Genomic DNA, 21,150 nt, shown 5'->3' with positions numbered 1-21,150 from the left:
CCCAACAAACAAACTAACACAACTTCCACAGCATAATGTACAGGTTAAATGCAAGTTTATAAAAATAGATTTTTGGGTGTGTGTTAAAAGTTCATCTGAGGTCTTTGCTGTCTGGTTTCCCCTCATCAGGTGGCAGTATATCTTTACTCACACCTTATACTGAGCCAGTGGTGCAGTGGTAGTTGAGAAAACTATAATGTCTAAGGGAGGAGGAAGTACTATGATGCTACCCACCAACATACTTAATGTTTATTATGCTGATAGGTCTGTTTACTCAGAAAAAGAGGTGGGTATAATCATCTGTTAATAACCTGAAATACTGACAGGATTTCTGTTAACTGGCAAGTAACAACACACACTTGTGCGGTCCCAAACTAATGGCATACCTTTCTAAAGAGAGTACCGGCACGTGACAGGATGGATGATGTGATGCTCCCATCAGCTGCTGTGTTGAATGTCTCACTATGACACTGATCTGTTTATTCAGTAGCTCAAAATGGTCTCACCTCTCATCATCTGCACTGTTTCTCTGCTCTGTACTGCAGGTATTATACTGCTGACATTTTTACTAACAGCTTTTAGTTATTGTTTTATTATCAGTAACATGCTCTGCAAATAAAGTTGGAAAAAAAATAATATTATTAGTAGTAGTTGTAGAATTCGTTGAAGACTCTATAATAGATATAAGAGGCTCAACCATTTTATTATTATTATTATTATCATCATTATTATTAATATTATTATTATTATTATTATTATTATTATTATTATTATTATTATTATTTGCTGTTTACTTTGCCTAATCCTAACGGTTTATCGCTTGGTTACAGGTATTGCTAGGAGTCAAGGAGTCCACCAGTCCCCATGGTTACTGTTAGAGAGGGGTCAGTCTGCTCAGATGGACTGCAGTCACGACCACGGTGGCCAATTCTTTTACATGCACTGGTATCAACAGTTGCCAGGGGAGAGTATGAAACTGATCGTCTTCACGGTGCCTTACAGCCCGCCTGACTTTGGAGATTTTAGCAAAGACAAATACTCAGCCAGCAAGACTGAAGCTGAAGGTGGATCTTTCACAGTGAAAAACGTGGAACCAGGCGACAACGGAGTGTATTTCTGTGTTGCGAGCAAAGGCACAGTGATACAGATACTTGTACAGCTGCACAAAAACCACAAGCCCAAGACTCAGACTAGCATACCTGGTTTAATCATACTAACATGCAGGAATGTAGATCTTACTGGATCATGATGCTTAACTTATTGTATTTATGTTAATTGCGGATCGCTAGTTACGCATTGTAACTCTAGTTCTATGATCACAGGTAGAGTCCTCTAACGGGGCTCTGTTGGCTTAACCACTCATCTAGTCGCCTCAGTGCACTGAAAATTGAATGCACGTGCTCAGACAATCAGGATGAGCCTATTCAACTCTATGAGGCCTTGCCCTACATAAGTTGAGTGGCCCGTTGCTCAGCATCCATTAAGTCTTCAGCGATTCGTGGAGCACTAGAGTGACTCGTTAGAGGGCTCCGCCTGCAATCATAGAACTAGAGTTACAAGGTGTAACTATTATTCTATTTCACACAGACTTGACACTCTAACGGGTTCTATTGGCTTAGGGGGCGACGCCCGATGACTTCACCCCCTGCCATGACACCAACACATGACAACATGCCGTGCCATTAGCCTGAATTGACTGTAAATACTGTGAAACCAGTCAGCCAGACATGGCCCGTCTCACTGCCACATGTAAGGTGGGGACGCAAACCAACGCTACATGTATGTTAACACGCAAGGACAGTCTATGATAAAGAATAAAAGAGAAGCTTTTAAAATAACAAATAAAACATTTAACCAGAGTAACAAATACAGGAAATTATGCAAAAGCCTGTTCATAGAAGTTTTGAGGAGTGATTTATAAGACGATACTGATTTGGCTAGCCTTAGTTTCTTCAACAGTACATTTCAAAGCATTTGACAGCAACAAAAATTAGACAATATATTCCATTTGAGTATTTCTTATGGGAATATAATGAACCACCTATGTACTTCACTCACCCCTATGTTTTTTATACATAACCCTGTATCTAGGTGAGTGTTTTTTTTTAGCTCTTCAGTTCCCATATTAGATATATTTTAATAGAGAAGATGTTTCTTTGCATATTCACTTCCATGCACACATTGCACCAGAGAGGACAGAGCACAGGACCCGCCAGAAGTCTGTTTGCAAACGTCACAGTTTCTGTCTCCTCCCCTCTCAGTTCATCCCACAACGTCTGTTCAGTCTGTCTGTCAAAGCAGAGACAGAGACAGAGAGAAAGATAAAGTCATCATGATCAGAAAACTCAACTGCATCACTCTGCTAATTCTCTGGCTCACCTGTGGGTTTGAATGCAAATAACAAACCTTTGCTAAAAGTTTCATTTTTCACAACCGATTCTGTTTTCTTAATGTTTTTTCTCTTTTTAAACGCAGGTCATTCACTGAGCAAAGAAGTCCTTCAGGTTCCTTCCTCAATCTTGGGAAATCCACAAGATTCAGCAACAATCAACTGCAGCCACTCAATCAGTTCATACTATGTGATATTGTGGTACCAGCGGCTGATGGATGACTCTAACCTTAAAGTCATTGGCTATACTTATAATCAGAACCCAACCATTGAGGATCAATTTAAAAATAATTTCAATGTGACTGGAGATGGCTCAAAGAAAGCGTACCTTCATATTCTAAAACTAAGACAGCCAGAAGACAGCGGCATGTATTACTGTGCAGCTAGTAGGCACAGTGACTCAATTACCTTCTTTCCCCTACAAAAACCCTTTGCTGATAATCAACCACATACATTTTCACTGAAGAAGAGCACACCTGCATCTAACCATAACCAGTATCAGTATTGAAACCTGTCTCTTCCTGTTTTAACCAACACAGCAGGATACTGTATATATCCACTAGTCAAAGTTGTGACGTCCACATTGTCCGCCCCTCCTCTTCTCCATCCAGCCAGCTCTACTCAGTCTGCAGTCTTCATTATACTTTTGTTTTCATCTCTACAAGGATCATGATCAGACTTCTCCTACATTTAGCAGCTCTGCCCCTCTGTCTGACAGGTAATATTACATTAATTAATGAGACATTCTATAATAAATTCTAAATATCTTCAGTAACCTACAGTATCCGGTCGTTTTTTCTCTTCACTAAAGCTGTATGTTTCAAATGTGTTTCTGCAGATTCATCAACAAACAGTGTTCATCAGACTCCCACTGCCATGATAAAAGATCCTGGAGACAAACTCCTGATTAACTGCAGCCACTCTAACACTAATTTTCAAATGATCCAATGGTACAAACAGTCTATGGGGAGCAGTGACATAGGATACGATACGATGCTCGCAGCATTGAAGATCCATTCAAAGAGATTTATAATGTGAGCGGGGATGGGAGAAGTCAGTCATCTCTTCATATTCCAAAGCTGAGCGGAGCCAAGGACAGTGTGGTGTATTTCTGTGCTGCCAGTGAAGCACAGTGCTGCACAAAGCCTCTGTCTTCAACAAAAACCCTCTGTGATCCACCAGGAACTAAATCACAATCATTCACCTGCTGACAACCACATGAAGAGCAGAGAAACACTGTGAACGTCTGATATCACACGGCTGGCTCACAGTGACATGATAACTGCTTTTGATGCAACACTTCTATCATCCATTGGGGTGTAGTGTTTCTCCACACAACTTTTCAGATGCTGTATGATTGTTATTTTTGCCAAACTGTATCTGGGCATTCAGTACATAAATTAAGCAAAAATGTCTTGATCCCCTGTCCAAAGCACTGAAACATGAAATGATGTTATCGAATCCATAGTACTGCCATGCATAGCAATGTACTGTATGTCTCAATCAGTCTTGAATGAAACTATCAATACCTATATGATAAATGCTATATAGCATACTTTACTATAGACTATTTTTATTGAGCAAAGACTCAAAACTACCAGGCAGGGTCAAAGTTCAAAGTCAGTGTGAACATCACCACACATAAAAAGCAAATTAATGGAAAAAAAAAATGTAATTAATATATTAATTAATATAATAAATAATTAATACTAATAATACTAATACTATTGCCAATATTTCTGCTACTAATAATAATAATTTCCCCATTAAGATCAGTATGGTTACCAAATGAAATCTTTGTCTCATCTTTGTCTTCATAGTAGTATATGATATTCTTTTGATTCAAAGTCAAATTATAATTGAATTGGATGGGATGCATTTAATTCCTTTCCATTTATATGGTTAAATCACTCCAGTAATATTACAATCCCATAATAAGTAACATAAAGACTACTTCAGTCTTACAGAAAATTAACTTTCCATCAGTCTCTGTTCACTTTTTAGGGTAAATGTTGTGCAGTATTATCAAATGAACTTGTCTTATTTGGTATACAAAATCTATGAGTTAACAGCTATTCATGTTATATAGGACTCCACCTCTATAAATGTTCTCTAGTGAGGCTTTTATATCAAGCAGCTTGTGTAACAGACTGTTGTGGCCTCTGTGATACGCAGCTCAGTTCTTTGCTGAGGGGAGGGACTTGGATGAATTTTCCTCTGACCTCCAGACAAATATGACTATAAGCCATTCTCCAACAGGAATCATATACTGCAGGCACATTTACTTTTTTACAAATACTTGAGAGTGTCAAATGTTGTGCTTCCTCAGTTAAAGTCTTTGTGGAGGCAACATGGCCTATGTTTGTGTCCTCTGCTTTTTCACTCTGGTTGTTTCCATAGGTAAGTGCAATTAAACTTCAACCAAATGTCAATCTGTGAATGTTTTCCTTAAAAGCTTGACCCTCATGTGTTTTTCTTCTCTCCTCCTAAAGATCTCTGTCTGGGTGCTGATGTATTCCAGAGTCCAGCTGTTGAGATGAAGCATCTTGGAGAATCTGTGAATTTCCAGTGCAGTCATCATGACACAAACTGGAACACCATCCTCTTGTACAAGCAGTCCCAAAACAACAGAAGTCTTGTGCTGTTGGGACGACTTACAGTAAACTCAGAGAATCTTGAGCCAGGATTCACACAGAAACTCAAAATAGATGGGAAAGCAACTGCAAATGAGAAAGCATCAGTCACCATTTATAATCTGACATCAGAAGACACTGCAGTGTATTTCTGTGCCGCCATGCAGCACAGCCACACAACCAAACCACACTGCTTGACAAAAACCCTCTCAACCTGCTGTACCAAGTATCTCAAAAAGCAACCACCACCTCTTTTTGTTTTTCCTCAGAAATTAAGAAGAGAATGCTGGAAACGCTTTATATTATGGTTTCTTAAATAATGCTTAAATAACTAGTGATTAAGCATTAACTAACCACATGTGATTATTTATAAAGTATGCATCAGTTATGGTTAACTAATATGCCGGTTAATGTGTAAGCACATAATGAAGTAAAACTACAGGACCAACTACCAGTTTAATGAATTCATTAGTTAGTTAATATGTAATCACTAGCTAATTAAGAATTCATTAGTGAACTTTAACACCAATTCATTTTGAAATTATGCAGTGGGTTTTTACAGCTTTGAAAAGATCAAAAATAATTCTTGTGACTTAAGCAAAACTCTCTCTCAAAGATTTCAACCCAATAAAACCCAATAATGTAACAATTGTTACATTGACAAGAAAAAAGATTATTACATTAATAACAAGATTATTTCACTATTAATCACAGATTGTTATTACATTGATGATTTATTACACAAATGGGAATTTATTACATCACTAGTTGCTGTAAAATGAAATGAAACAACAAACAAACATGATAACAAACATTAGTTATAATAATGGCAAGACCTCCACTGCTTTATGCATTAAGACCCATAGCTCGTTATGGCTGACTCCGCAAAATTCAGATTCCATATTTGACTCCAAACAAACAAACTAACACAACTTCTATAGCATAATGACAACAGTAACAACTTACCAAATGACAGTTTATAAAAACAGATTTTTGGTTGTGTGTTAAAAGTTCATCTGAGGTCTTTGCTGTCTGGTTTCCCCTCATCAGGTGGCAGTATATCTTTACTCACACCTTATACTGAGCCAGTGGTACAGTGGTAGTTGAGAAAACTATAATGTTTAAGGGAGGAGGAAGTACTATGATGCTACCACCTACATACTTAATGTTTATTATGCTGATAGGTGGATTTACTCAGAAGAAGAGGTGGGTATAATCAGTAAACCTGCTTCTGCACTGATCAAAACAGAGACAACAACAAGACTGTGATCTTATATTCTGCAATATAACCAGCCATTCAGAAAACACAACATGATCATCATATTTCTCAGCATAACCTTTAACACTATTCTAGTCTCAGGTAATGGCATTAAAAATATTTTGAGACATTTTATTCTAATTTTTGTTTTTACAAAAATACTGTACATTTAAGGTTTTATTTGCATACACATTGAAGCTTCTACAGTGCCGCCATTTTAGTTGCATATTCTCAAATCTGTTCACAGATTTTAATCCGTAACACTCTGACTGTTGCATATTGTCTGTTGTTGTCTGTTGTTCTTTTCCACAGGTTCCTCTCTCAGTGACCAAGTCTACCAGACTCCAGCTGACATATACCACAATCCAGGAGAAACAGCCAAACTCAACTGTTCACACAGTATTCAGAGCTACAATCAAATCCTCTGGTACAAGCAATCAAAGAATAGACAAATGCAACTCCTGGGATACATGATAGCAGGCAGCAAATATCCTGAGACTGGAATGTCTGTCAAGATGGACGGCAGTGCAGATAAAGACAAAATCAGCACTTTAACAATTGAGGAACTCGGCCTGAACAGCAGTGCAGTTTACTTCTGTGCTGCTAGATTCCACAGTGCGACGTATCGCTGCTCCTCACTACAAAAACCTCCCATCACACATTTTTCCATCTCTGTATTACAGTTCACAGCCCCTTGCACCTGTATCAACCCACTAACCACTATTGGACTTCCCTCTCTTTCAGATTAGAAATTATAATGGGAGGTTCCTTCTCTGGAGCAATGCAATACTTAACCCTTCACCCCCCATTATAAACACCAGCCTCAGACATTTAGTGTGTCTGTTGTGGCTGCAGCTCATTTTAACAGGATCACTATGATTACTCAAATTCTCATCACATTCACAGTCTCATCTCTGTGGCTTCAAGGTACAAGAACTAACATGCAAATACTTACAGTGTAAGAGATGAATGTGCAGGTTTTATTCTTGTAATTTATTATAGGAATGTATTAACCTGACTACATGTACGTTGATGTCATGAGTTTTCTGAAAGTTACATTTAGCCTCAAATTTTGACTTTAAAATGTATCTTTTGCTTCAGAAGATTGGTGACAACTGTAATACAAGAGACTGAGTTTCATTCCAAAATCAGATATCCACCATTGGAAATGTTTAATGTGACACCTGACAAAATTATTGCTGGCATGAAAAACATCAGTATAGATTATTGAATATATTGGCTAACTGAACTGAACACTAGTTGCTTGAAATTTTTGCAAGATCATTAACATTACATGTTGATGTTCATAACACTGTTTTTCCAGAGGGGATGTAAACTGTTTTGGAATTCAACTTTTCAGTTCTGTATTTTCTGCCCACAGGTCACTGCCAGGACGTCACCCAACACCCTGAGATCAGCTGGAGTTTCGTGTCCAAATCTGCAGAGATGAACTGCAGCCACAAGAAAGATGTTAGTTATAGACAGATGTACTGGTACAGGCAGCGTCCAGGAGAGGCCATGAGCCTCATCGTCTACACAGCAGTTGGTGGGAAGCTAGACTATGAGGGGGACACTCAGCCCAAATATCCAGCCATCAAAACTGTCTCAGAGAGCGGGGCTCTCACTGTGAAAGACTTGCAGCTGGAGGACAGTGCTGTGTATTTCTGTGCCGTCAGCAAACCCAGTGATGTAAGAACTATGTGCAGCTGAACAAAAACTGCTTGCCATTCATTTGGTGTGTATATTAGTTATGTGGAATCACATCTTTACTTTCATATGTTTCCTGTAGGTGGAGTAACAGCTCAACAGATACTCTCCCGTCAACAGCCATGCATGTTATACAGGACTCAACCTCTATAAATGTTCTGCAGTGTGGCTTTTATATCAAGCAGCTTGTGTAACAGACTGTTGTGGCCTCTGTGATACGCTGCTCAGTTCTTTGTTGAGGGGAGGGACTTGGATGAATTTTCCTCTGACCTCCAGACAAATACGACTATAGGCCATTCTCCAACAGGAATCATATACTGCAGGCACGTTTACTTTTTTACAAATACTTGAGAGTGTCAAATTTTGTGCTTCCTCAGTTAAAGTCTTTGTGGAGCAACATGGCCTATGTTTGTGTCCTCTGCTTTTTCACTCTGGTTGTTTCCATAGGTAAGTGCAATTAAACTTCAATCAAATGTCAATCTGTGAATGTTTTCCTTAAAAGCTTGACCCTCATGTGTTTTTCTTCTCTCCTCCTAAAGATCTCTGTCTGGGTGCTGATGTATTCCAGAGTCCAGCTGTTGAGATGAAGCATCTTGGAGAATCTGTGAATTTCCAGTGCAGTCATCACGACCCACAATTAACCACCATCCTCTTGTACAAGCAGTCCCAAAACAACAGAAGTCTTGTGCTGTTGGGACAACTTATTGTAAACTCAGAGAATCTTGAGCCAGGATTCACACAGAAACTCAAAATAGATGGGAAAGCAACTGCAAATGAGAAAGCATCAGTCACCATTTATAATCTGACATCAGAAGACACTGCAGTGTATTTCTGTGCCGCCATGCAGCACAGCCACACAACCAAACCACACTGCTTGACAAAAACCCTCTCATCTGCTGTACCAAGTATCTCAAAAAGCAACCACCACCTCTTTTTGTTTTTCTTCAGAAATTAAGAAGAGAATGCTGGAAATGCTTTATATTATGGTTTCTTAAATAATGCTCAAGTAACTAGTGATTAAGCATTAACTAACCACGTGTGAATATTTATAAAGTATGCATCAGTTATGGTTAACTAATATGCCGGTTAATGTGTAAGCACATAATGAAGTAAAACTACAGGACCAACTACCAGTTTAATGAATTCAGTTTAGTTAGTTAATACGTAATCACTAGCTAATTAAGAATTCATTAGTGAACTTTAACACCAATTCATTTGGAAATTATGCAGTGGGTTTTTTACAGCTTTGAAAAGATCAAAAATAATTCTTGTGACAGAAGCAAAACTCTCTCTCAAAGATTTCAACCCAATAAAACCCAATAATGTAACAACTGTTACATTGACAAGAAAAAAGATTATTAGATGATTAATCACAGATTTTTATTACATTGATGATTTATTACACTAATCGGAATTTATTACATCACTAGTTGCTGTAAATATATATATATAATCAGTAAACCTGCTTCTACACTGATGAAAACATGGAGATTCATAGCAACAACAAGACTGTGATTGATATTCTGCAATATAACCAGCCATTCAGAAAATACAACATGATCATCATATTCCTCAGCATAACCTTTAACACTATTCTGGTCTCAGGTAATGGCATTAAACGTATTTTGAGGCATTTATCTCAAATCAAATTTTTGTTTAAAAAATAAATAGTTCACAGCCCCTTGCACCTGTATCAACCCACTAACCACTATTGGCCTTCCCTCTCATTCAGATTAGAGATTATAATGGGAGGTTCCTTCTCTGGAGCAATGCAATACTTTACCCTCCACCCCCCATTATAAACACCAGCCTCAGACATTTAGTGTGTCTGTTGTGGCAGCAGCTCATTTTAACAGGATCACTATGATTACTCAAATTCTCATCACATTCACAGTCTCATCTCTGTGGCTTCAAGGTACAAGACCTAACATGCAATTACTTACAGTGTAAGAGATGGATGTGCAGGTTTTATTCTTGTAATTTATTATAGGAATATATTAACCTGACTACATGTATGTTGATGACATGAGTTTTCTGAAAGTTACATTTAGCCTCAAATTTTTACTTTAAAATGTATCTTTTGCTTCAGAAGATTGGTGACAACTGAATTTAAATATATCAGTAATGTAAACTGTTTTGGAATTCAACTTTTCAGTTCTGTATTTTCTGCCCACAGGTCACTGCCAGGACGTCACCCAACACCCTGAGATCAGCTGGAGTTTTGTGTCCAAATCTGCAGAGATGAACTGCAGCCACAAGAAAGATATTACTTATACACAGATGTACTGGTACAGGCAGCGTCCAGGAGAGGCCATGAGCCTCATCGTCTACACAGCAGTTGGTGGGGAGCCAGTCTATGAGGGGGGCACTCAGCAAAAATATCCAGCCATCAAAACTGTCCCAGAGAGCGGGGCTCTCACTGTGAAAGACTTGCAGCTGGAGGACAGTGCTGTGTATTTCTGTGCTGTCAGCCAACACAGTGATGTAAGAACTATGTGAAAAACTGCTTGCCATTCATTTGGTGAGTGTATTAGTTATGTGGAATCACATCTTTACTTTGATATCTTTCCTGTAGGTGGAGTTACAGCTCAACAAATACTCTCCAGCTCAACAGAGGAGGATTCATCATGATAAAGCTGGTGTAGATTTGAGAGGAGGGCTTTGATAAAGCGTCTACAGTTTACTGTTATTTTAGCCAAGGGATTACAGCTGCTAAGTGTTGCGTGTAAGATCAGAAGGGAGTCAACATGTCCACGTTTTTCTTTTTCTCCTGGCTCATCGGTAATTACTTGGCTTACCATAAATGCTGCAAACTTTGCTCTATGCAGTTCATTCATTTTCTCTCTTTCTAGGGTTTTCTCTGGGTCTTGAGGTCCATCAGACTCCTCCAGCTCTCCTCAGACACACTGGAGAGAAAGTACAGCTGGTCTGCACTCATGGGAAAACTGACTACACACTGATGCTATGGTACCAGAAATCCCCTGGAGACACCGCTCTGAAACTCATCGGACGTGTGAATTATGGCAACATAGAACATGAGCAGTCTTATGCAGAGCATTTTAACATCACTGGAGATATGAGTGGGGAAACAGCAAAGAACGGCTCTCTGTTTATAGTCGACCTAAAGGCACCTGAGCACACTGCAGTGTACTACTGTGCAGCTAGCTATGCACGATGATTGCAGATCCCCTCTCCTCTATACAAAAACTCAACGCTAACCTTTATCAACAGTGGTTTTGAATAAGATCTTGAACAGGCTCCTCGCAGGCAGCTGCGCTTGAGGTCCCAATTTGATCTGATGCCATCATCATTTCTATCTGATGTACAGTAATGGTGTTTCTTCTTCACTTCCCTTTCCTCCTCAAACCTTAGGCAGCTCAGTGAAGCTCCAGTTGATTCCCCATCGCTAATGCTGACAGTCAGTTTGATCCGATGTCAGATCCCATCAACACACTTCCATAAAAGACTGTCATATCTAGCTGACATCTCATCTAAGGGTTTTAACTCAGTGTTTAGTGTTACTAGGCTAGAAGAAGTCAAAATGATCCGATTTCTCTTTTTCTGCTGCCTGACAGGTAATGACTTGGTTGTGTTGAAAATGTATTTACTGTGTACAAAGTGGGTAGGCGTATCCTCATTTTTCATCCATCACAATGTAAGTAAATGTCTGTCTGTCCCTCTCTATCCAGGTGTTTGTCTGGGTCTTGAGGTCCATCAGTCTCCCTCTTCACTCATCAGAAAGCCTGGTGACAACGTGCAGCTTGTCTGCACTCATGGAAAAACTGACTACAGACAGATGCTATGGTACCAGCAGTCACCAGGAGAGACAGCTATGAAACTCCTTGGGTATTTGTACTTCAGCGATCCCAAAATGGAAGAACCATATAAACAGCATTTCAATATCGCTGGAGATTTGGGTGGGGATAGTGCAAAGAATGGCTCTCTTCTAATCCAACTGAAAGGAGCTGAGTACAGCGCAGTGTATTACTGTGCAGCTAGTGATGCACACTGACACAAATCCCCTCTGCTCTTTACAAAAACTCTACTCTATCCTTTATCATCAGTGGTTTTGAATAAGACATGGAATAAACCGCTCCTAAGCACCTGCTTTTGTGGTTGTAATTTGGTTTGTTTTGATGCAATCATATCATCATCAGCTAATGCAATAGTGTTTCTATTTCATGTATTTATTTATTCATTCATTCATTCACCTTTACCAGGGAAGTCAGTTTAGTGCAAATTCCGATTTACAATAACGGCCTGGCAAGAGGCAAAATGTCTCTTGATGGGGGAAAAGGGAGAAAAATTAGAAATGAAAAATGTTAGGATAATAATACTATTAATAATGATATTAATCAACATCACTGTCACTGCAATAAATACAAATAACAGGGTGACACACTTCCCTTCTACATCACTTCCCCTTCCTCCTAAAACCTAATGCAGCTCCAGTCAAACACCAGTAGCACCAGTGACAGTGATCCAATCTCATTTCCCATCAACACACACTGATAAAACACTGTCATATCCTGTCTGATATTTCACCCAGGAGTTTAGAGGAACTCATTGCTCTGTGTTGGATCTCTACATCATGATGAGATTTTTCTTCTTCTGTTTCCTCAGGTAACAACTCAGTCTGTTGTGATAGAAGGGATGTGCTGCACAGAAAGAATGAATGTATTTACTTTCAAATCTGAAGTAAATGTTCTCTCTTCCCATCTCTGTCTACAGCAGGTGTTTGTCTGGGTCTTGAGGTCCATCAGTCTCCCTCTTCACTCATCAGAAAGCCTGGTGACGTGCAGCTTGTCTGCATCCATGGAGAAACTGACTACAGAGTGATGCTGTGGTACCAACAGTCACCAGGAGAGACAGCTATGAAACTCATTGGACATGTGAATTATGACAGAAAAGAACATGAGGAGTCTTATGAAGAGCATTTCAATATCACTGGGGATATGAGTGGGAATAGTGTAAAGAAAGGCTCTCTGTTTATAGTCGACCTGAAAGCACCTGAACACAGCGCAGTGTATTACTGTGCAGCTCGCTACGCACATTGATCTCCTCTGAACTTTACAAAAACTAAACACCATCCTTTATCAGCTGTGGTTTTGAATAAAGCCTTGAATAGACTGCTCCCATGGCAGCTGCATTTCAGATCCCTGTGTCATTTAGTATCTTCTTCCCCGGCCAGTTTGTGTCATATGATTTCTACATCGCTTCCTCTTCCTCCTTCAACTCCAGGCTGTTGAGTAACTAAAGCATCAGTTGAGTTTTTCATGTTCAGCCCAGTCAATCAGCAAAGCTAGTCTTCTCATCATCATCATCATCATCATTATCATCATTGTCATTATCATGCAAAAGAGCGAGTCGTATCCTGTTTAATATCCCAACAAAGAGTTAAATCTTAACGGACAGAGAGTCAAAATGATTATATTTCTCCTCTTCTTTCACCTTATAGGTAATGAGAGACGTTTTCTGCATCATGAAGTCTTGCTGTGTAGTATGTGTGCACTTTAGGTGTTACTGTACTTTGTTTGCTTGTTCATCTGCATGGAAGCAGTTAAATCTGTATTTTCCTCTGTTTCTAGGTGTTTCTCTGAGTCTTGAGGTCCATCAGTCTCCCTCTGCACTCATCAGAAACCCTGGTGACAACGTGCAGCTTGTCTGCACCCATGGGAGAAGTGACTATAGAGTGATGCTGTGGTACCAGCGATTACCTGGAGACAAGGCTCTGAAACTCATTGGGTTTGGATATGTGGAGTTCAGAGACGACAATATGGAAGAGCCATTTAAAAAACATTTCAAACTAGCTGGGGATTTGAGTGGAGATGGAACAAAAAATTTCTCTCTTTCTATAATCAATCCCATCTGCTCTTAACAAAAACCTCTTACCTGTGTGTCTAGACAAGTAAATTATCTCCCTCCCAAGCACAAGACATTTGGGGGTTTGACTTGTTGCCAACGTATCATGTGATGCTTTTTGCTCCACATCACTTCCCTTTCCTGCCTGAGGTGCATCAACATCAACAGTTTGTCTTGATTCTTCACACTCAACAGTGATGAAACTCAACATGAACAGAGAACTCATCATAATTATCATCCCACTTTTCTGGATCACAGGTACATAAAGTCATTCATTACTCAACCTGAACCTTGAATCCTGTATGTGATTTGATAATGTGGGTTCATATTAACTTTTTAATGAATAATAATTATGTTTTAGTGTTCAATTGAATGTCATTATTCTCTGTTCTCCTCTCTACAGGAGTGTCACTCAATAAAGATAAAGATGTTCATCAGACTCCAGCTGATCTGCTGGAGAACCTGGATGGTGAAGTCAACCTGACCTGCAAACACAGCATCAGTAGCTACGACACTATTCTCTGGTATCAGCGCTCAGAGGGAGACTCTTCTCTAAAGCTGATCGGATATACAAGATATAGAAGCACTCAAGTTGTTGAAGAGCCGTATCAAAGTCACTTCAGTGTGAGTGGAAACGGTGAGAGCGAGGCTGCCCTTCACATTCTCAAACTGAGGCGTCCTGCAGACAGCGGCCAGTATTTCTGTGCAGCTTCATATGCACAGTGATAGAAAAGTCTCATATTCCTCTACAAAAACCTCTATCTGATCCTGCACACCTGGATCAAACCACATGAACAGTCTGTTTTCTACAGTCAACGCACCAGTGGGAGGAGGATGAGAGAAAAAGACAGGAAGACAGGCAGGAAGACGGGGAGACAGGCAGACAGACTGAGTGGCAGAGAGACAGACAGTTGTCCACCATCTGAATGACAGACAGTTTCTCCATGTCAACACACGCTCTGATCTCTCTACATCACTTCCTTCCCCTCCTTCAGATCCAGACAGCACAGCAGAGACTCCAGCTGGTTCTTCACATTCAGCAGCGCAGACAGACAACATGATCCCTCCTCGTCTCTTCATATCCATCATCACTTTGTTCTGAATTAAAGGTATCACATATTAGTAGTTTTTAAATTGAAAGGTTATGAATTTTAATGTTCATAACACTTTTTTCCAGAGGTGATGTAAACTGTTTTGGAATTCAACTGTTGCATCTTGTATTTTCTCCCCAATCTCTCTTGTACCGCCCCGCTATCCAACATACTTTGTAGGAGGCTACAAAGGTCTGGGTATAAGATGGGGGCACTGGCCAGTACCTCAGGTGGGCGGTGCTTCCGGTGTTGATCCAATGTTAGACAAACCGTGTGCAGCAGAAATCTTCTTCATCAACTGCGAAACACTCCTGAAAAAACCCTCTCAAACTGCTGTTTCCAAACAAAGTATCTCCAAAAACCAAAAAAACATTTTTTTTGTTTTGTTCTTTCCAGGAATTAAGTAGAGAACGCTGGAAACTCTATACATTATGGTTCCTTAAATAATGCTTACTTAGTGATTAAGCATGGCCATGTGTTAACATATTGAAATAGTTATAAAGTATGCATCAGTCCTGGTCAACTAATATGCTGATTAATGTGTATACACATAATGAAGAAAAACTACAGTGCTACCAGTCTAATTAATTCAGTTTAGTTAGGGAACTCTGTTTTTGAAATCATACATTGGGTTTTTAACAGCTTTCAAAAAATCAAAAATAACCTAAAACTGAAGTTACGTGGTTTCTCTGTGACAGAAACAAAACTCTTCCAAACCCTTCAGTCAGCACTCAGCAGATCCACCTGCTAAGCTGATAAATCTTTGTGATCATTGTCAATGGATTACATTTCAAAAATGTCATCCCAATAACCTAATAATATAATAATTGTTTATTATTATATTAATAACAATATTATTACACTATTAATCACAGATTGTATTACATTAATGGTTTATTATAGTAATAGCAAGTTATTACATTAACAGTTGTAACAAGTTACAATGAAAAAACAAACAAACATGATAACAAACCTGAGTGATAATAAAGGCAAGACTATAGTTTCTCCATTAAGGCCCGTAGCTTGTTATGGCTGACTCTGCAAAATTCAGATTCCATATTTGACTCCCAACAAACAAACTAACACAACTTCCATAACAGTAACGACTTACCAGTTAACTGCAAGTTTATAAAAATAGATTTTTGGTTGTGTGTTAAAAGTTAATCTGAGGTCTTTGCTGTCTGGTTTCCCCTCATCAGGTGGCAGTATATATTTACTCACACCTTACACTGAGCCAGTGGTACAGTGGCAGTTGAGAAAACTATAATATTTAAGGGAGGAGGAAGTACTATGACGCCACCCACCTACATACTTAATGTTTATTATGCTGATAGGTGGATTTACTCAGAAGAAGAGGTGGGTATAATCAGTAAACCTGCTTCCACACTGATGAAAACAGAGACAACAACAAGACTGTGATTGATATTCTGCAATATAACCAGCCACTCAGAAAACACAACATGATCATCATATTTCTCAGCATAACCTTTAACACTATTCTGGTCTCAGGTAATGGCATTAAAGGTTTTTTCAGACATTTTATTCAAATTTTTGTTTTTACAAAAATACTGTACATTTAAGGTTTCATTTGCATACACTGAAGCTTCTACAGTGCCGCCATTTTACTTGCATATTCTCAAATCTGTTCACAGATTATAATCCAACAGTCTGACGGTTGCATATTGCCTGTTGTTGTCTGTTGTTCTTTTCCACAGGTTCCTCTCTCAGTGACCAAGTCTACCAGACTCCAGCTGACATGTACAACACGCCAGGAGAAACAGCCAAACTCAACTGTTCACACAGTATTCAGAGCTACAATCGAATCTACTGGTACAAGCAATCAAAGAATAGACAAATACAATTCCTGGGATACATGATAGCAGGCAGTGGAAATCCTGAGACTGGAATGTCTGTCAAGATGGACGGAAGTGCAGATAAAGACAAAATCAGCACTTTAACAATTGAGGAACTCAGCCTGAACAGCAGTGCAGTTTACTTCTGTGCTGCTAGTTTCCACAGTGTGACGTATCGCTGCTCCTCACTACAAAAACCTCCCATCACACATTTTTCCATCTCTGTATTACAGTTCACAGCCCCTTGCACCTGTATCAACCCACTCTAACCATTATTGGCCTTCCCTCTCATTCAGATTAGAGATTATAATGGGAGGTTCCTTCTCTGGAGCGATGCAATACTTAACCCTCCACCCCCCATTATAAACACCAGCCTCAGACATTTAGTGTGTCTGTAGTTCATTTTAACAGGATCACTATGATTACTCAAATTCTTATCACATTCACAGTCTCATCTCTGTGGCTTCAAGGTACATGAACTAACGTGCAATTACTTACAGTGTAAGGGATGGATGTGTTGGATTTATTATTGTAATTTATTATAGGAATATATTAACCTGACTACATGTATGTTGATGTCATGAGTTTTCTGAAAGTTACATTTAGCCTCAAATTTTGACTTTAAAATGTATCTTTTGCTTCAGAAGATTGGTGACAACTGTAATACAAGAGATCGAGTTTCATTCCAAAATCAGATATCCACCATTGGAAATGTTTAATGTGACACCTGACAAAATTATTGCTGGCATGAAAAACATCAGTAGAGATTATTGAATATATTGGCTAACTGAACTGAACACTGTTGCTTGAAATTTTTGCAAAGATCATTAACATTACATGTTGATGTCCATAACACTGTTTTTCCAGAGGTGATGTGAACTGTTTTGGAATTAAACTTTTCAGTTCTGTATTATCTGCCCACAGGTCACTGCCAGGACGTCACCCAACACCCTGAGATCAGCTGGAGTTTTGTGTCCAAATCTGCAGAGATGAACTGCAGCCAGCCACAAGAAAGATGTTAGTTACAGACAGATGTACTGGTACAGGCAGCGTCCAGGAGAGGCCATGAGCCTCATCGTCTTCACAGCAGTTGTTCGGGAGTCAGTCTATGAGGGGGGCACTCAGCACAAATATCCAGCCATCAAAACTGTCTCAGAGAGCGGGGCTCTCACTGTGAAAGACTTGCAGCTGGAGGACAGTGCTGCGGTGAGTATATAGTTTTGTGGGGTCACATCTTTACTTTCATATGTTTCCTGTAGGTGGAGTTACAGCTCAACAAATACTCTCCAGTCAACAGAGGAAGCACTTTTCATCATGATATAGCTGTTGGAGATTTGAGAGGAGGGCTTTGATAAAGTGTCTACAGTTTACTGTTATTTTAGCCAAGGGATGACAGCTGCTAAGTGTTCCGTGTAAGATCAGAAGGGAGTCAACATGTCCACATTTTTCTTTTTCTCTTGGCTCATCGGTAATTACTTGGCTTACCATAAATGCTGCAAACTTTGCTCTATGCAGTTCATTCATTTTCTCTCTTTCTAGGGTTTTCTCTGGGTCTTGAGGTCCATCAGACTCCTTCAGCTCTCCTCAGAAACACTGGAGAGAAAGTACAGCTGGTCTGCACTCATGGGAAAACTGACTACAGAGTGATGCTATGGTACCAGCAGTCACCTGGAGAGACAGCTATGAAACTCATCGGACATGTGAATTATGGCAACATAGAACATGAGCAGTCTTATGAAGAGAATTTTAATATCACTGGAGATTTGAGGGGGGAAACAGCGAAGACCAGCTCTCTGTTTATAGTCGACCTAAAGGCACCTGAGCACACTGCAGTGTACTACTGTGCAGCTAGCTATGCACGATGACTGCAGATCCCCTCTCCTCTATACAAAAACTCTACACTAACCTATATCAACAGTGGTTTTGAATCAGATCTTGAACAGGCTCCTCCCAGGCAGCTGCGCTTGAGGTCCCAATTTGATCTGATGCCATCATCATTTCTAGGTGATGTACAGTAATGGTGTTTCTTCTTCACTTCCCCTTCCTCCTCAAACCTCAGCAGCTCAGTGAGGCTCTAGTTGATTCCCTATCGCTATTGGTGACAGTCAGTTTGATCCAATGTCAGATCCCATTAAGGGTTTTAACTCAGTGTTTATTGTTACTAGGCTAGAAGAAGTCAAAATGATCCAATTTCTCTTTTTCTGCTGCCTGACAGGTAATGACTTGGTTGTATTGAAAATGTATTTACTGTGTACAAAGTGGGTAGGCGTTTATCCTCATTTTTCATCCATCACAATGTAAGTAAATGTCTGTCTGTCCTTCTCTATCCAGGTGTTTGTCTGGGTCTTGAGGTCCATCAGTCTCCCTCTTCACTCATCAGAAAGCCTGGTGACAACGTGCAGCTTGTCTGCACCCATGGAGAAAAAGGGCAAAGAGTGTAAAGAACGGCTCTCTGTTTATAGTCGACCTGAAAGCAGCTGAACACAGCGCAGTGTATTACTGTGCAGCTCGCTACGCACGTTGAGGCAGATCTCCTCTGAACTTTACAAAAACTAAACACCATCCTTTATCAGCTGTGGTTTTGAATAAAGCCTTGAATAGACCGCTCCCAGGCAGCTGCATTTCAGATCCCTGTTTCATTTAATAATATCTTCTTCCCCAGCCAGTTTGTGTCATATGATTTTTACATCACTTCCTCTTCCTCCTTCAACTCCAGGCTGTTGAGTAACTAAAGCATCAGTTGAGTTTTTCATGTTCAGCCCAGTCAATCAGCAAAGCTAGTCTTCTCATCATCATCATCATCATCGTTATCATCATTGTCATTATCATGCAAAAAAGCGAGTCGTATCCTGTTTAATATCCAACGAAGAATTAAATCTTAACGGACAGAGAGTCAAAATGATTATATTTCTCCTCTTCTTTCACCTTATAGGTAATGAGAGACGTTTTCTGCATCATGAAGTCTTGCTGTGTAGTATGTGTGCACTTTAGGTGTTACTGTACTTTGTTTGCTTGTTCATCTGCATGGAAGCAGTTAAATCTGTATTTTCCTCTGTTTCTAGGTGTTTCTCTGAGTCTTGAGGTCCATCAGTCTCCCTCTGCACTCATCAGAAACCCTGGTGACAACGTGCAGCTTGTCTGCACCCATGGGAGAAGTGACTATAGAGTGATGCTGTGGTACCAGCGATTACCTGGAGACAAGGCTCTGAAACTCATTGGGTTTGGATATGTGGAGTTCAAAGACGACAATATGGAAGAGTCATATAAAAAACATTTCAAACTAGCTGGGGATTTGAGTGGAGATGGAACAAAAAATGGCTCTCTTTCTATAATCAACCTAAAAGCACCTGAACACACCGCGACCTACTTCTGTGCTGCAAGTGAAGCACAGTATATCAGACGCCCATCTGCTCTTCACAAAAACCTCTTCCCTTCCCTAATATGAGTGTGGCTTGATGAGTAAATTATCTCCCTCCCAAGCACAAGACATTTGGGGGTTTGACTTTGACTTGTTGCCAACTTATCATGTGATGCTTTTCACTCCACATCACTTCCTTTTCCTGCCTGAGGTGCATCAACATCAACAGTTTGTCTTGATTCTTCACACTCAACAGTGATGAAACTCAACATGAACAGAGAACTCATCATAATTATCATCCCACTTTTCTGGATCACAGGTACATAAAGTCATTCATTACTCAACCTGAACCTTGAATCCTGTTTGTGATTTGATAATGTGACTTCATATAAAATATTTAATGAATAATAATTCTGTTTTAGTGTCCAATTGAATGTCATTATTCTCTGTTCTCCTCTCTACAGGAGTGTCACTCAACAAAAATAAAGATGTTCATCAGACTCCAGCTGATCTGCTGGGGAACCTGGATGGTGAAGTCAACCTGACCTGCAAACACAGCATCGATAACTATGACACTATTCTCTGGTATCAGCGCTCAGAGGGAGACTCTTCTCTAAAGCTGATCGGATATACAAGAGTTACAATTCAAAGTGTTGAAAAGCCATATGAAAGTCACTTCAGTGTGAGTGGAAACGGTGCGAGCGAGGCTTCCCTTCACATTCTCAAACTGAGGCGTCCTGCAGACAGCGGCCAGTATTTCTGTGCAGCTTCATATGCACAGTGATAGAAAAGTCTCATGTTCCTCTACAAAAACCTTAATCTGATCCTGCACACCTGGATCAAACCACATGAACAGTCTGTTTTCTAGAGTCAACGCACCAGTGGGAGGAGGATGAGAGAAAAAGACAGGAAGACAGGCAGGAAGACGGGGAGACCGGCAGACAGACTGAGTGGCAGAGAGACAGACAGTTGTCCACCATCTGAATGACAGACAGTTTC

General features: G+C 39.8%; 1 gene segment (V, D, J or C); it reads left to right on the top strand.

Annotated features, from left to right (window-relative positions):
* Positions 1-6,750: 6,750 nt before the first annotated feature.
* Positions 6,751-8,078, top strand: LOC139652142 (T cell receptor beta variable 29-1-like). The segment is given in 3 exon segments: positions 6,751-6,895; positions 7,662-7,969; positions 8,070-8,078. Coding segments are annotated over 3 exon segments (462 nt in total).
* The last annotated feature ends 13,072 nt before the right edge of the window (positions 8,079-21,150 follow it).

Source organism: Centroberyx affinis, unplaced genomic scaffold, assembly GCF_046629955.1.
Source record: "Centroberyx affinis isolate AG114_WGS23_722 - 3 ecotype Tasmania unplaced genomic scaffold, CSIRO-AGI_Caff_v1 ptg001765l_1, whole genome shotgun sequence".
NCBI classification, from domain to species: domain Eukaryota; kingdom Metazoa; phylum Chordata; class Actinopteri; order Beryciformes; family Berycidae; genus Centroberyx; species Centroberyx affinis.
Note: the sequence above shows the minus strand (reverse complement) of the source record. Positions and strands in the feature narration are given on the sequence as shown.